General features: G+C 43.2%; 5 protein-coding genes across 5 annotated transcripts; 3 read left to right on the top strand and 2 right to left on the bottom strand.

The window, feature by feature from the left end:
- Window positions 1-384: 384 nt before the first annotated feature.
- BCIN_02g08960 (hypothetical protein) lies at window positions 385-4,153 on the bottom strand. Its single transcript, XM_001554259.2, has 3 exons — window positions 3,135-4,153; window positions 1,673-3,071; window positions 385-1,619 (listed from the first exon to the last, which is right to left on the bottom strand). The coding sequence occupies exons 1-3, from the start codon at window positions 3,772-3,774 to the stop codon at window positions 485-487; spliced, it is 3,174 nt and encodes a 1,057-aa protein (XP_001554309.1). The 5' UTR covers window positions 3,775-4,153; the 3' UTR covers window positions 385-484.
- Window positions 4,154-4,285: 132 nt separating this feature from the next.
- On the top strand, window positions 4,286-6,705 carry BCIN_02g08950 (hypothetical protein). Its single transcript, XM_001554258.2, has 4 exons — window positions 4,286-4,923; window positions 5,076-5,337; window positions 5,384-5,430; window positions 5,481-6,705. The coding sequence occupies exons 1-4, from the start codon at window positions 4,682-4,684 to the stop codon at window positions 6,526-6,528; spliced, it is 1,599 nt and encodes a 532-aa protein (XP_001554308.2). The 5' UTR covers window positions 4,286-4,681; the 3' UTR covers window positions 6,529-6,705.
- Window positions 6,706-6,761: 56 nt separating this feature from the next.
- Window positions 6,762-9,612, top strand: BCIN_02g08940 (hypothetical protein). The gene is made up of 8 exons (XM_024691620.1): window positions 6,762-7,124; window positions 7,176-7,204; window positions 7,257-7,331; window positions 7,387-7,462; window positions 7,522-8,195; window positions 8,245-8,406; window positions 8,456-8,998; window positions 9,110-9,612. The coding sequence occupies exons 1-8, from the start codon at window positions 7,074-7,076 to the stop codon at window positions 9,336-9,338; spliced, it is 1,839 nt and encodes a 612-aa protein (XP_024547391.1). The 5' UTR covers window positions 6,762-7,073; the 3' UTR covers window positions 9,339-9,612.
- Window positions 9,613-9,800: 188 nt separating this feature from the next.
- On the top strand, window positions 9,801-12,035 carry BCIN_02g08930 (hypothetical protein). Its single transcript, XM_024691619.1, has 6 exons — window positions 9,801-10,019; window positions 10,096-10,324; window positions 10,438-10,733; window positions 10,795-10,894; window positions 10,947-11,183; window positions 11,233-12,035. Exons 1-6 carry the CDS (start codon window positions 9,991-9,993, stop codon window positions 11,863-11,865), a joined length of 1,524 nt encoding a protein of 507 aa, XP_024547390.1. The 5' UTR covers window positions 9,801-9,990; the 3' UTR covers window positions 11,866-12,035.
- A 1,529-nt stretch (window positions 12,036-13,564) lies between these two features.
- On the bottom strand, window positions 13,565-15,458 carry BCIN_02g08920 (hypothetical protein). The gene is made up of 3 exons (XM_001554255.2): window positions 14,807-15,458; window positions 14,237-14,759; window positions 13,565-14,175 (listed from the first exon to the last, which is right to left on the bottom strand). Exons 1-3 carry the CDS (start codon window positions 15,356-15,358, stop codon window positions 13,754-13,756), a joined length of 1,497 nt encoding a protein of 498 aa, XP_001554305.2. The 5' UTR covers window positions 15,359-15,458; the 3' UTR covers window positions 13,565-13,753.
- Window positions 15,459-15,517: the final 59 nt, after the last annotated feature.

Here is a 15,517-nt window from a genome sequence, read left to right as displayed (position 1 = left end):
GCCGTCAATATAATCTTAAAAACTAAACTTCCATCATACATTACAATTGCGATGCGCCTTCCCTTCTCACTCCACACATCGGTAGCGAACCTCAAGCTCTTGAGACTAGTAGCCAGCAGGGCTCGTTTTGAAAGCCAAAATTAAACCCAACTTCTTGAAAAGCTTTATTAGGATAAAATCGCAAGCATAGGGATTACAAAGACAAAAAAAAATGCAATTGGTGATACAGGTAGCACCTGAAGTTATAAAAGCTGATAGTCGGGCATTGGTTGCTTTTGAGCGGAGTTTGGTTGTTTAAGCAAGTGTATGCGGGGTTTTTGCTGATGAAACAACAAGGAAAATGTAGAAGAAAATTAAAGAGTCAGCATAGGTCAGACTTAACTGTGGGAGCAATTTAAATGGTAAAAGACTAATCTAGAATTTTTGATGGTCTATCCGGTATCCAAACCCTCTCACATTTATCTAATTCCCGTACCATATATGTTTATATCCCGATCTTCTCAAACACAAATGCGAATTCCTTCTCCTCACATTTCACTTGAAACTCTTCCTTGACTCCTGGTCCACAAGCCGCCGATCCAACACCAGCAGCCTCAGCATCCAACCTCCACAATACTTCTTTTTCCTTCACCAAGTCCCTTGGATGTCTCGCCTTTTGCAATGTAGTAGGAGAATATCTTGTAGCTGCCCATTGGAACGTTGCGGAGTTTTCAGATGAACTTGCCCTAACTCCCACTCCAGATGAATCTGTCATATTTACCCATCTAGTTTTCATACGGTTACCATTTTCTTGCGGTACATCATAAGGAGTATGTAACGTATCTACATCAGCGGAGTAGATACCGAGCTTCTGTGAAGAGCATTTATCCGCGTAAGATTCTCCTGGTCCAATACCAAACCATTCTGCATTATCGAGATCATCGCGGAGTTTAATGTCCAAGCCAACTCTAGGCAGGTTTGATGGCATTGATCCAGTAGGTTTGAGGTTGACTTTGATTTTCAGGGAGCCAGTTGATGAGATCTGATATGTGGTAGTAGCCTCAAAGCCCCAGTTCAATATTGGAGGCGAAATGAATGTTACAGCGGTGAGGGTAACTAGATCGTCATCGGTCTTCACATCGAAAGATCGAAGCTGTGAAGTCAACGCATCCAGCCCAAATCTTTTATAGTAGGGGAAATCAGAAGGCATATCATTGTCCGTCGGGGCTCTCCAAAAGCCTGGCGTAATTGATGAGATTGGTATTTTGGTTGACTTCAAGGTCGCTGCGCTCGTAAAATTCCATTGAGACAAACTACCCCGAGCTGCGTCAAACGTAAATAGGAAGTTTGAGCCCGTAATTTTGTACTCGGTTCTAGATGAGACAACATCTAGATGAGACGTGTTCGTGGGGGAAACTCGGGAAATTGAGTCTACATTAGGCTTCGAGATCTGTTGTTGCATCCATGCAAGCTCATGACCAGCATCAGCCCAAGCAGTTGAGAACTTTTGTTGAAAGGTGACTGTAATCCAAAGCTCGCCCGATCCATTCTTAGAAGGGGTGGGTGGTAATTCTATTGAAGAGGTCTCTCCTGGAAGAACTTTTGGAAGTGCCAAATCACCAGATTTTACAATCTTCCGGCTTCAAAAAGTTAGCAAATCCGATTTTTCGAAGTGTTATAAATATTCACAAACCTTTGTTCAAATGACTCAATCTTGTACGAAGCGACGACATGATCAAGTCCTATAAAATCATAACCATTGGCGATCACAATTTTACCCTCTTCAACCCAAGCACGAATTGGAGCGATAACTTTTTTGAGTTCTGTCAAACCAGGCGTAGCTGTGTGATCACTGTAGCACAAGCCATCCATGACAAAAGTATCATCGTTCGGGACATCACCAAAATCACCCCCATAAGCGTAAAAGCCCTCTTTTCCTGGCTCTGTCTTCCACAGTCCGTGATTCGCCCATTCCCAAATCCAACCACCCTGGAGCCTTTCATAATCTCTGAATGCAGCTTGATAATCTTCTAGGCCTCCAGGTCCGTTTCCCATGGCATGGCCATATTCGCAAAGGACAATAGGTTTTTCATAAGAGCCATCAGATACACCAGTAGTCTTCGCGTGCTTGACAAGAACATCGATCGGTGGATACATGTAGGAAAACATGTCTGCAGACTTTGCATCGATATCGCCTTCATAATGGACCAATCGGCTAGGGTCCATCTCCTTTGCGTAGTCATACATTGCCTTGTGATTTTTCCCATAGAATGCTTCATTTCCTAAGGACCACAAGATAATCGAAGGATGGTTCTTATCTCGATTGACAAGCTGGGTCATTCGGTCGACATATGCGTCGCGCCAACTTTCTTTATCCGAGGTAAACTTAGCGGCTTGTGGAAAAGTCAATTTCTTGCGTTCTTCATAAGGTATCGATTCTGGAATATCGGCAGGATATGCTACAGCATCATAGAATCCGTGACACTCTAGATCTGCTTCATCCATCACCCATAGACCAAGCTCGTCACAAAGATCATATATTCCCGGATGTGATGGGTAATGCGAGCAACGTAGTGCATTAATATTATGTTGCTTCATCAACAACAAATCCTGTTTGATGAAGGACAGTGGCACTGCACGTCCGAGATGTGGATGATGATCATGACGGTTTGCACCATTAAAGAGAATGGCTTTGCCATTGACTGTTATAAGTCCTTTTTTGAGCTCGACGCAACGGAAACCGACATTTTGGTAAATGGTGTGAGTAACCTCCTTGTTCACATGAACTGAAATCTCAAGCTGATATAAGTAGGGTGTCTCAGCAGTCCATTTCTTAGGTTGTGATACCGATAAGCTCAATGAGAGCTTCTTAGCTTCGGACTTGAAGGATTCAGAACCAGTTGTTACTACTTCATCGCCGTTGGAAGTATCGCGTAGTGTCAATTTTACCTCTCCAGAAGATGGAGCAACCAAATCCAAGGCAACTTCCAAAGTCGCATCATTATATTTCTCATCAAGCTTAGGTGTAACAAAATAGTCGTCGATTCGACCCGTTGTAGGAAATGTCAAAAGATTAACATCTCTGAATATACCTGGGACAAACATTCTTAGTCTAATTCCTCAATCGTACAACCTCTCATATAATTCAAACTTACCTGAAAGCCACCATTGATCTTGATCCTCGATGTATGACCCATCACACCATTGGTATACACGAACCCAGACTTCGTTTGCACTTCCTCGGTTCACAAATGTCGAAACATCAAATTCCGCCGCATTTCTGGATCCTTGAGAATACCCAACGAATTGGCCATTGACCCAGACATGGAAAGCGCTATCTACACCATCAAATCTCAATCGCAATTGCGAAGACTTATCCCACGACTTTGGAACCTGGAACGACCTGCGATAAGTTCCTGTGGGGTTTTCGGTCGGGACATGTGGAGGGCAAACGGGAAAAGGGAATATTGTATTTGTGTATTGAGGTCGACCATGCCCTTGGAGTTGCCAATGCCCCGGAACTGTTATATGTCCCCATTCCACCTCATCATCTGGTATCGTCTCGATTTGTTTGTTTGCAGTTGGCGGCACATTCACATATCCTTCCTTCGTGCCCAATTCCGAGGATGGTGTGTTTGATTGAGCTGGAAGCGGTGCATGTTTGGGCGTGGGGGCATAATGAAAGTCCCATGTGCCATTCAATAGGAGAGAAGAAGGTGGGATGTAGTATGATCGCGCTGGAAGTCGATTTCGTTGGAAGATCTTCTCGTCGCAGATATCCAAGTCGGAGGCCATGATGGTAGTGTCGCTGTGAAGAATGCAATACGCCTTGAGAATTGAATGGCTGCGCTGTTAGAAAGAATGTATTGTTCTGTCCATGGCATGTATTATACTACAATGGCATTGACATCAAGGATATCGTGACCCGGCGTCCATCTTTGCCCAGAGTTGGCATCGGGTGCACCACTCTTGGGCGTGCCAGGAAACCCCTCATTAGCTGGAGAGCAGAGAGATGCGTAGAGTGACAGGTGACAGATGTCGGCCTCGGGGATACATGTTCCGAGAGATTCAATCAAACAACTAATTTCATGATGGAGTAGGAGTTACATTAGTTTACCAACCCGCAACGTTTCGCAATCGTGGTTGGTTGAATTGAGGGCGATGAGGGGTAGACTGAGTGAAGTTTGGGGAAATATTTAGTTCGGGGAACGCGGAGCCGAACCCCCTGTAGGTAAAATCACTACAAACACGAGACCATACTATTCATTGAAATTGGCGCACCAACCCACTCTCACCGCGAATTCTAGCTTACATCTCCACTCGAAATCTCGATTCAGGTTGAACCGCCATTGGTCGTTTGATTACTCGCCGCAAAGTTCCCCTGTTTCCCCATGTTGTGAATCTGGGGTATCTCCAGAGCTTCGAGCTTCATGCGGTTGATAACGTCGGGATGCAGGCCAAAAATGGACTCTGTTCACGCTTCGATGGGTTGGGAGATCAGGGACGACGGGAAGACAATCAAATGAGACCAATGATGGCAAACTTCATAGAGGAAGATGACGGACGGGCCTGGGGACTATATATTACTCCTTCGCGCTGCTGATGAAAAGAGGAAGAGGCGAAGTATATTGCCATCTGGTGTTCTTGTTCATTCCTACCTATCTCTCCAGTTCGTGGTGTTGTCTACTTCTTCTCATTAGCAATGGCCGAAAAGCACTTGCAGGATGTTGAACTGCACGAAACAAAGTCGGAGGGGGTGGTTGGTGAGGCAGTTCAACTTGCCCAAGATGTCGACGAAACGAAGCCCAGTCCTTTCACTTTAAGCATGTTTCGTCTTTATGGTTGTTTGATGGTCGCATATCTATGTGGATGTTTGAATGGATATGATGGCTCTTTAATGGGTGGTCTTAATGCTATGAAGACCTATCAAGCTTACTTTCACATGTAAGTACTTACCAGTTCCCTTCACTCCATTTCACTGGGGTCGTTTCAACCCTAGAAAGTCATGTACAATCTGGCCATTTAGAGATAGTCTTTCGTCTTCGAAAGATTATATGTCATCAACATAGAGTATTATGATACTAACCTCCCCGAAGGAGCGCTGCAGGGTCTTCGACTGGCCTTGTTTTTGCCATGTACAACATAGGCTCGATTCCTGCGGTCTTCTTCACTGGTCCTGTTAACGATTACTTTGGTAGACGCATGGGCATGCTTACTGGCGCAGTTTTGGTGATCATTGGTACATGTGTTCAAGCGCCTTCAACAAGTCATGGCATGTTTCTTGCTGGTCGTTTTATTCTTGGCTTTGGAGTCAGCTTTTGCTGCGTCAGTGCTCCTTGCTATGTGAGCGAGATGGCTGTAAGTTTAAATATTAAATTGTTGTGGCAGTGACTGACTAGTTTAGCATCCTGCCTGGAGAGGTACTCTCACTGGGCTGTACAATACTACTTGGTACGTTAATTTTCATTCTTTGAGAATACGCAACGCTGATCAATAATCAGGTACATCGGATCAATTGTTGCATCTTGGGTTGTGTATGGTTGTAGGACAATCGATGGTAACGCTAGCTGGAGGATACCCATTTGGTGCCAGTTGATTTCCTCTGGATTTGTCGCGATCGGCATTTGGTGGTTACCAGAATCTCCCCGTTGGTTGATGGCACAAGACAATGCAGACGAAGCTATTAAGGTCTTGGCAAGGTACCATGGAGAAGGTTCGATCGATCACCCAATGGTCACTTTGCAACTCAAGGAGATGCAACAGCAAATTGGCCTTAATGATTCTGACAAAAGATGGTGGGATTATTCTGAGCTTGTGAAAACACATTCGGCTCGCCGCCGTCTTATTTGCGTACTTGGAATGGCATGCTTTGGTCAATTGAGTGGAAACTCCGTTACCAGCTACTACTTGCCCGAGATGTTACTCAATGCTGGAATTGTATCTGAACAAAGACAACTTTTGATGAACGGCATCTACTCTCCTATCTGCTTTGTCGGAGCCATTGCCGGGGCTAGATATACGGACAATTGGGGTCGTCGACCACTTTTACTCTACTCCATCGTATTTTGCTCGGTCTGCTTTGCAATCATCACCGGAACATCTAAATTGGCTACCCAGGATACAACTAACGTCACTGCCGCAAACACAGTCATCGCATTTATCTACATCTTCGGGTTTGTCTATTCGTTTGGATGGACCGCTTTACAAAGCATGTATATTGCCGAGACGCTCCCAACTTCAACCAGAGCCAAGGGTACGGCTATCGGCAATTTCTCCTCGTCGGTCGCAAGCACAATCATTCAATACAGCTCGGGGCCAGCATTCGAGAACATTCACTACTACTTTTATCTCGTATTTGTCTTCTGGGATTTGGTCGAAGCAGCGATCATTTACTTTTACTTCCCAGAAACTAAGGACAGAACATTGGAGGAGTTGGCTGAAGTGTTCGAGGCGCCAAATCCAGTTCAAAGGAGTTTGGAGAAGAGAGATGCAACTACTGTTCTCAGGACACTCCGAGTTGATACGACGATTGTGAAGGGAGAAGTTTAAAGCAATTTATGTTGTACCTGACTGATTGAGAAGCACTGGAGCTTACGGTGCTTGAGTTGATTTAATATTACTATGAATTACGATCTAATTTCTGTCATTAAATTTCATGCCAGCAGGCAGTGCATGTAAACAACACCAGTGTATCTAAAGTTATCAAAATCTACTCCGTACGAACTATTTCAAGTCCTACTCTCAAGAATACAGGGAAATTATCGTGCCCGTGTCCAATACATGCATGCACCACCGCTAACCCACCCTCCCACCATTCACCACCCCACATGACCCCAATTTTTAATTTCAACCGCATATTTATTTTCCCACACTCCACATAATCACAAAGGCTTTTTACGCCGGCTAACCATTCGAGCCATTCTTCTTCGAGAGGAAGAAACATCCGTGCCAATTATTAAGAAAAAAATTGGATACGCGTCCACCAAGTAGGCGTTGTCATATCTTGTAGTTTAAATCCCAAAAGTCTTATGCCGAATCCCCCGAATATCTATATTGAAAGTTGAGAGCATCTGGTGTTCCCTGCGAGCGTTGTGATGTCGGCCGTAGATCCTGCCCCACGGACAAGACGACGGGCAGCTCATGCAGTAAGAACCTCGGTCAATACTCATGTGAGAAGTTGTTGACCACTCATACAGTGCGATGTTTGCCGATTGAGAAAAATCAGGTGATTATCATTCGTTCAAGGGGTCCTCACATACTAAATACTGGTGTCGTAGATGCGATGGGCACAATCCATGTGCTACATGCATAGCGACGGATCAGGATTGTTCGTATGGGATTGATGTGAATCCGTAAGTTTCCACTTCAATCTTGAGTTGTATCCTATCTAACATGATGAAATTCTAGTCGAGGCAAGAATGACTCGATTTTGGAGGGCGTCCTCCGTATCGAAAGATATCTACAAGATATGAATGCAATGATGGTACATGATCCTTCGCTGTGTCAGTGCAAGCAATGTTCCATTGCTTATCTCGTTTCTAGGCTGCTTCGCCTGCTTTTATGAATCATCATGTCGCCAATGATCACAATACGGGCTCGCCTCAAACGGCGTACTCAGGAGGGGCAACCATTGCATCACCATTACCACAACCGACAGCTAGACCTCGTCATCTATCCTTTCATGATGAACAAAGTGTCCACAATGCTGTTTTATCTTCTTTTCATACTTCTGCTACTGAGTCCATTCTTTCATGGCAGCTATTCGATGTTTTTCCTTCCATCAGACAGAATTACACCTCCATTTTTCATTTGGAACAAGCAATTATGCCAATTGCTAGCAGGTCGTCTACTATGCATCCATATGTTGGAAGCCCAGAGCTAGATCACATCATTGAGTCATTTCAAGCAAACATAAACTTTTGGTATCCTGCAATGTCAAAAAACAAAAGAAATCAACTCCGAAATTGTGTTTTGTTACGAAAATTGGAGCAGCCTACAGCTTTATCTGTATTGGCTCTATTGATGATGTCTCTGGGATGCGCAAGTCAATCAATCATAAATATTGCTGTCCCAAGGGATCTGACATCGGACGAACATGAGTACTACAAGCAACGAAAACTAATGGCAGATATCTGTTTTGATGAAGTTCTGAAGAGACTGTACATTCCTCATACTGAAATGAGTTCAACCGCCGTTCAATGCCTCTTCTACACTGCGTAAGTATCCGTCTATTTGGATATAAACAATTTTAACTGTGAACATCAGGGTGTACTTTGCTTTTTCTCAGCGACCACTTCAGGCGTGGGAATACATCAACGCAACCGCTGCAAAATGTCGACTGCTTTTATCTTACCACTCACCTGGAGAATCGGCCGAAGACGTTGAATGTTTAAGGCGCATCTTTTGGTCATGTTATATTCTTGAGAGGTAAGTCTAAAATCTTAGTGCGAGATTGTTCTAAATTAACATATACCAGTGACTACCTTGCGGAGTTATCTGGTCTCCCCGAGTCAGGTCTTGCATCAATTGAATCAACTATACCTCTACCAGGTAGTTACGATACACACGAGTCACAAGTAGATGAAGAACATTCATCACTTTATTTTCTAGCATGTATTTCAATGCGTCGACTTCTAAATCGCGTTCACAATCTTCTCTATGCCAAGGAAACCGGAGCAAGTCTTGACGACGCACGATTTCCTTTCATTGTAGAGGAACTAGACCATCAACTCGAAGAATGGCGAGATTTTCTACCCCCAGCTCTACAATTTGTCGTTGATACACAACCTGCTCAAGGTCAGCATGCAGGATTTCTGAGACAAAGATATCTGACATGTAGAAGTGTTATCTATCGACCTTACTTGACTTGGGTTCTTACAAATCATCCTCAAGACATAAACGTTGCACAAAACGTCCTTGAAAAGTGTCGAAATTGTTTGGATGCCTGTTTACTTCACATAATTAATTTACGAGGATTTGCACATACTGTTATGATGGATACTTGGATATGTTCTTTGTCGTATGTCGTATTTCTCACCCCTCCTCGCTTCTCCATATAATAGATCCCATTCCATTTCATCCCATTTCTCATGCCATTATACATTCAATTGCATTGCTAACGTCCATTCAGAATGACCGGCGCAATGCTTGTACTCCTCGCCGCTTCCCGTCTTCCATATCTCCGTAATCTCCTCGGCCAAGACGTCACAAACATTGGATCACATCTTCAAACATTAATCAAAAGGTGGGTTCAGATACCAGGGGAAAACAGATCCCCCAGTATTGAACAGAGTCTGAGGATGATTGGGGAGATTGATGTTTTTCTGCATCAGGAGTTTGGGACGGAGAAAAAAGATTAGGAACGGGTTGTGGAGTGTAACATCCGCAGCTTTCTGGTGGGTTGTACTATGTGGTGCTTGCTGATGTATCCAAGATTCTACATTGAGTCTTGCGGTATGATGAGCGGGAGTGGGTTGGAACTTTGAAATTATATCCTGCGAAATAGTAGAAGTTCGTTGTCAAGATTAGTGCATGGGAAAATACCACTAGCATTATCACATCATCCAACTAAAGAGATAGGAAATTTTTTGTGGCACATAATAAACAGATATAAAGACCATCATCGATGCATCAAAATGATCCAAATATCCTCATTTTAAGTCAAAGTGTTCATAAATGTCTTTGAAATATACACAAAACCTCTCGAGGTGCTTATTCACATCTCAGCTTGGTGGTGTCGATGAACCCCTGTAATGACCCACAGATCCTCCGACTATCGTTATCATGCTCGTGACATCGATTGTCACAAACAACACAATCATGATTCAAAAAGCTTCCTTTCCATTATACTCACAAATACATAACTACATATTTCATTTTGACGGGTTATTTTGACAGTGTTTCTTCTTCTCCTTGACCTGCGTTCGTTTCCCTACCGAAATTAATAGTGACGGGCTGGATTCCTCGCTGAAGTTCTTGATACCAAAAGGAAGATAATAAGAGACGGTCAAGATGTCAACGGAAGAAGATACACCATTACTGTATTACGGTTTCCCTTTCTTTTGATCTCAACATTGGTCTCATATAACCTCAAACGTATCGCTAATCTCTACATAGCTCAGATGAGGTCGCGCCCGACCTCAATCCTACCAAATCCAACGATGACACAATCACAGCTTCACCGAACTCAGCTCCTGCGTTTCCTGAAAACACAGCTTTCGCAAAAAGACTGGTCAGAAAGATAGATTTAAGACTGATGCCTTTGATGTTTATAACGTTTAATTTCAATTACATCGATAAGAGTATTTTGAGCACTGCCGCTGTGTTTGGGTTGGTAGCGGATACGGTATGTATATTTCGTTCATGGATTAGGAGATTCGTAATTTACGGATTTGGAAGGAATCCTGGCTATAATAGTCGTGAGATGCAGATTTTTGGTTGTTGCTAACACGCATCAAGCATCTAGTAAACAGCCAGTTTAGTTCCATCTCCAGTGTCTTCTATTTCGGCTATCTTCTCTGGGAATACCCTGGCGTCTATCTGATCCAAACCCTCCCCGTGGCAAAATACATTGCAGCGGATATTGTGATCTGGGGAATCATTGTTGCAAGTACGGCTTCATGTACATCTTATGAAGGATTAATGGTAGCGAGGCTCTTTACGGGGATGGTGGAAGCAAGTATTAGTCCGGCGTTTTTGTATGTTACGAGTATGTGGTATACGAGGGATGAAATGCCTAGTCGTATGGGGCTGTGGTAAGTAATTTGTAAATGAGATTGGTGGAATACCAGATTGATGGGACTGATACCGTTCTAGGTACGCGGGGAATTCTTTTGGTGGTGCTGTTGCTAGTTTGCTCTCTTTTGGTATCGGACAGATTCATTCTTCGTTGAAACCTTGGAAGCTGTTGTATATCGTAAGTGTTGTCCGAAGAAAGCTATTTGGAATTGTTTTTAACAGATCGCAAGATATTTGGATCAGCAACAGCTATATGGGGCTTTCTTGTCCTCACTTTTCTACCAGATACTATTCTCAGTGCCAAGTTTCTTACCCCTGAAGAAAAGAAATGTGCAGAGGAGAGAGTTCGTTTAGCAGGAACTGGGATTACTATGTCTATCAAAAATAAATGGAAAGGCGAACAAGCTATCGAGTGTCTACTTGATCCAAAAACTTGGTTTTGCTTTTTCATTTCTCTGCTTACTATGGTATCTCAATGGACTTGCAATTCCCTGAAAATGACTAACCGAGCTTCAGATCCCGAGTGGAGGAACAACCAGTTTCGCAAACATCCTAATAACAAGCTTCGGATTTACCGGTCTCCAATCAACTCTCATCTCCCTTCCATCCTCTCTGATATCTTTTCTCACCATCCTGATATCCGGTCATCTCGCATCCCGCTATCCCAATAACACGAGTCTCATTCTCTCTATTCTTCTTTTTCCCCCTATCATCGGCGCTAGCCTCATGAACTGGGCTCCTCTCGATTCGTTAAAACTAACAGGCTTCTACCTAATTGGCTTCTCTCACGCTACTGTTCCTTTAACAATGAGTCTTATAGGAGCAAATACAAGAGGTACGACGAAGAAAATGACAATGAGTGCTTGTATGTTTGTGGCATATTGTGTGGGAAACATGTTAGGCCCGCATATTTTTGGTCGTAATGAGAGAGATGTGGGGTTTGGGAGAGGGTTCGCGGTTTGTTTAGGATGTTATTTTCTGTCTGCAGCAATGGCGGCAGGGCTGAGGGGGTATTTGAAAAGTGTGAATGGGAGGAGAGATAGAGAGGAGTGGGGTTTGGAATCCGAGGACGAGGAAACAGAGAGAGAAATAGACATGGACGGGGATCTTACAGATTTTCAAACTCGAGGATTTAGGTATAGATTATAGTCCTCTAGAAGTGATAGATTTTTATTATATTTCTTTTTCACTTGTCAATACCCCCAACTCTTACATTCGGATAACCGATTCCCGAGGAACATCGACGTACCTCCACACTTTACTTACAAACCAAGATATACGACCACCGCTATCTTTATCCGAACCAATGCTATATACCATACCATGTAAGCACTAATGCGTGTGTGACATGTGTTGATTTGAATAAGATATGCAACAAATCCGAGATGTGTCTTTCATATGATATGTGAGTTTTGCCACTCTTGTAGGGATGAGTCTCACGTGATATGATGCGGGTGGTTGGTTTAGTTTGGGTTTAGTTTGGTTCGTTGTCGCGGAGAGCGGGGAATCGTGGATCGGAATGTAAATTAATCGGATAGAACTGGGTGGGATGGGATAGGGTTGATATATTTGATCAAGTATTGAGAGGTGGACGGGCGAGGAAAGTGTGATTGGAGAGGTTAGTGCAACCAAATCTGCTGTTGGAAGAAACAGCTTCTATAGAATGGACGGGGTGATTGAAGATCGAGATTCATGACTCTAGGGGTTTTCAGGGGGGGTTTTTGGGTTATTAGGTACGTATAACAAAATCCTGATCTTCTATGATGTAGATTTCTTTAAGTTGATTCGTTTACAAGAAACTTTCAAACCTTCACATCTTATTAATACTAGGGTCCAGGAGATGCTCTCTTTGTAGATATTGTTTTGAGCTCCGGCTAATACTTCACAGTTTCTTTTGTTTATTCATATATTTAGCACCTGAGATTCGATTCGTGACCTCCGCACTGTCTACTTAACTATCTGCCTCTCGTCTAACCGCGTCAACCCAGCGTTAACTACGCCGTGAAATTCAGCAGGGAATCTTTTGATCTTTTCAATAATCCTGCTACGCCTCAATACCAAGATACGGATGCTGGATCCGAGTGTGTAACTCTATTTCCCACCAAGTATTGTTTGTCTAAGAAGGGGAATTTAACACGACGGTTACACGTTTGATTTCGTTGATTTAGCGATCTAGGACGCTGGCTGGGACGTCCTTCTCGCGATTAAAGTAGACGAACTACCTACCTGATAGATATATGCTGAGATAGAGGAATATTATAAGAAGAGCATTGCTTGATGGTTGAAAGCCATTTGGGAAATAAATACGAGAGCTTGACCGAAATAAAAAACTTGTCCTGATGCTTGAAAAAAAACGCCACTGATCTAACTCAAATCTGACGTAGACGTCTATGAAGTATTTGATGGTCTTACCGGCTGTTTGGGTTGATGGGTAAGATTGCTGGCTCTTTCACTGTCTCATTTTCGACAAATCCGAGCTCGCAAGGAATGTTAAGCTCATCGTAGATGATTGGTTTTTTGGGAGTTTGCTTCCTGGGCGTGGCAGAGATTTTTAATTAGCATTGTCGTTCTTGATGGAATGTTAGAAATGAAGGTGAAAGAAAATTTGCTGGCCATGCAGATAATAGTCTCATGCATAATTCAGTCAAGACGTATATTACCATTCATATATTGATGTTTCAAACTGGTAATATCCATTTATACCCCCGCTGAGGTCCAACAGTTGGTGGTGTTCGCAATGTCGTAAGCTCATTCGCTAAATCAACTTTTGGGATAGCTTCACTTCAGTTCTCGTTCTCTATCAAGATACAAAAGATTGTTTCTCACGTCTAACAATTGGATGATAATATCTTGGCACTAATTAATCTACATCCCAATTCATAAGCACCAGCAGCAACTCTTGTTCTGTCTATTGCAAAATCCTCTGGGGTCCGTCACATGGATAACAAAATATTATCCAAAGGTCTTACCATCAATTCATATCCGGAAATTGAGTTAGAATCTAACAAGCCACAGTAGACTAATACGAAGCTATTCCTCAAGCAAGAAAAAGCGCTACTTGGCAGCCATTGCCATTTTTCACTACCAATTTCAGGTCCTCAGTCCATGGCCTATCATCGCGACTTTCTATTTGCTGGAATTGAGTTGCCATTCTGGCAATAATGTATGAGGCCTCACCTAGAGCTTTATGTCGACCAGCACAGCTACGCGGACCATGGCTGAATGGCATGAATTCCCAATTACTTGGGGAAATGCTGTTCCATCGGTCAGGATTGAATATCTCGATATCCTCCCCAAACACCGATCTTTCTCGGTGAAGCGTGTAAAAATTTGTGCTAACTCTCGTGCCTGCTGAGATGAATATTGGTGCTGTACCGTCAGAGCCCCCGCCAGTTGGAAGTGTTGTGTTGACAAGAGCTACACGGCCGTTTGCGTGGAATAGAGGATAGATGCGTAAAGCTATATCCATTAGTTCTTTTCTGACAAAACACTCAATATCTATAGATCGGAGAAAGCTTACATTCTCTTATACAGTTGTGAAGAAGATTTAAATTTTTCAAATCTGCTGCATTCCAAACTTCAACTGGACCGAGAGTAGCAACATCGTCTCGGAGTCGTGTCCAGATTTTGGGATATCTCGAAAGCAGGAATATCGTATTGCTTAAAACTATTCCCGTTGTATCTTGAGTTACTAGCATACCTTGAAGAATTTGCGCGCGAATTTCGTCCAGGCTTTTTCCCCGTGACACTAAATTCTCGAGAAGACTTGAGGCATGCTTTTCTGACTTTGAGCTATATGTTTTCTCTAGTGCTTTGCCAATATGATAATCCACGAATGAATGCGCTATGCTGCACGATTCTTTCCATTTCTTACTGAGGAGGGAGGCACTGCGTCCGAACTTTCCAAATGCCAATCGTATACCCATCCAGCTTTGTGCAGCGTCAAATGCTTTCTCAAAGGTTTGCATATCCACCGGTGAATCTCCCGAGTATAATGCTGCTAGGCTCTTACCGAACAGAAATTGGAGTGATAGATCCAGGAACTATAGTCAGTTAGACATGATACATTTGTATTTGGAATGCAACTTACCAACCCGTCAAATGTTGGCGCCAAATCGACAGTCTGTCCATTTGTCGGCAGAACTTTTATGTACTGTTCGTAGGCATCGCCGAGGAGTTTCAAATTTACAGTGTTGGCTTCAGTCAAAGTTGAAGTAAACAAACTTCGATGAACTCGCCATTCTTCGCCATCTCTAGTAACAAATCCTCGACCGCAAAAAGGCTCCATAGCATTAGCTCTACCTGTACCCCATTTTTTCCAATCTGTTCCATAAATTGCTTTCAGATTATCTGAATGGGCTGTATAAAACGTGGTTCTCCCGAGACGTAGAGCCTGGAATGTCTTGCCGTAGATATCATGTTGCTTTGCGTGGGTCTCTAGGACGATGTGCTGCTTTCTTAGCTCGAGAGATTCTTTGAACAGATCCAAACCGAGGAAAGGATCAATTGTGGGTAAACTTGGAGGCTGTTGGCATTCTGCAGGTGTGTTCCTTCTGAGTTTCCATCTTGTATAGAGCTGATAGCAAAAGATAACTGAGAATAATAACAGCAATTTGATGAGTAAAGAGGCCATAACTAACATCGCTCAGTGTGCTTTTTATTTTGGAAGTTATTATTTCTGTGTGCGGAGAGGTTTGAATAGCTCGCAATGCATCTTGTTTGTGTAACTAAACATTTACAACTTTGATAAACGGAAACAGATAGCGAACTGACAGAATATCCGCCGACTTCACGTGCTTGA

The sequence above is a fragment of the Botrytis cinerea genome, chromosome 2, assembly GCF_000143535.2.
Source record: "Botrytis cinerea B05.10 chromosome 2, complete sequence".
Classification (NCBI taxonomy): domain Eukaryota; kingdom Fungi; phylum Ascomycota; class Leotiomycetes; order Helotiales; family Sclerotiniaceae; genus Botrytis; species Botrytis cinerea.
This window is presented reverse-complemented; position numbering and strand designations above follow the sequence as displayed.

What these genes read in the sequence shown, in the direction of transcription:
- BCIN_02g08940 (XM_024691620.1), top strand. Translation starts at nt 7,074, where the DNA reads ATGTCGGCCGTAGATCCTGCCCCACGGACAAGACGACGGGCAGCTCAT. An exon ending in TCATGTTATATTCTTGAGAG is followed by an intron (nt 8,407 to 8,455) that starts GTAAGTCTAAAA and finishes AACATATACCAG; the next exon opens with TGACTACCTTGCGGAGTTAT. An exon ending in ACTTGGATATGTTCTTTGTC is followed by an intron (nt 8,999 to 9,109) that starts GTATGTCGTATT and finishes ACGTCCATTCAG; the next exon opens with AATGACCGGCGCAATGCTTG.
- BCIN_02g08950 (XM_001554258.2), top strand. Translation starts at nt 4,682, where the DNA reads ATGGCCGAAAAGCACTTGCAGGATGTTGAACTGCACGAAACAAAGTCG. An exon ending in GCTATGTGAGCGAGATGGCT is followed by an intron (nt 5,338 to 5,383) that starts GTAAGTTTAAAT and finishes TGACTAGTTTAG; the next exon opens with CATCCTGCCTGGAGAGGTAC. An exon ending in GGGCTGTACAATACTACTTG is followed by an intron (nt 5,431 to 5,480) that starts GTACGTTAATTT and finishes ATCAATAATCAG; the next exon opens with GTACATCGGATCAATTGTTG.
- BCIN_02g08930 (XM_024691619.1), top strand. Translation starts at nt 9,991, where the DNA reads ATGTCAACGGAAGAAGATACACCATTACT. An exon ending in GAAGAAGATACACCATTACT is followed by an intron (nt 10,020 to 10,095) that starts GTATTACGGTTT and finishes ATCTCTACATAG; the next exon opens with CTCAGATGAGGTCGCGCCCG. An exon ending in CCTAGTCGTATGGGGCTGTG is followed by an intron (nt 10,734 to 10,794) that starts GTAAGTAATTTG and finishes ATACCGTTCTAG; the next exon opens with GTACGCGGGGAATTCTTTTG.
- BCIN_02g08960 (XM_001554259.2), bottom strand. Translation starts at nt 3,774, where the DNA reads ATGGCCTCCGACTTGGATATCTGCGACGAGAAGATCTTCCAACGAAAT. An exon ending in AGATCAATGGTGGCTTTCAG is followed by an intron (nt 3,072 to 3,134) that starts GTAAGTTTGAAT and finishes TGTTTGTCCCAG; the next exon opens with GTATATTCAGAGATGTTAAT. An exon ending in ATTGAGTCATTTGAACAAAG is followed by an intron (nt 1,620 to 1,672) that starts GTTTGTGAATAT and finishes AACTTTTTGAAG; the next exon opens with CCGGAAGATTGTAAAATCTG.
- BCIN_02g08920 (XM_001554255.2), bottom strand. Translation starts at nt 15,358, where the DNA reads ATGTTAGTTATGGCCTCTTTACTCATCAAATTGCTGTTATTATTCTCA. An exon ending in CGCCAACATTTGACGGGTTG is followed by an intron (nt 14,760 to 14,806) that starts GTAAGTTGCATT and finishes AACTGACTATAG; the next exon opens with TTCCTGGATCTATCACTCCA. An exon ending in TCACAACTGTATAAGAGAAT is followed by an intron (nt 14,176 to 14,236) that starts GTAAGCTTTCTC and finishes TAATGGATATAG; the next exon opens with CTTTACGCATCTATCCTCTA.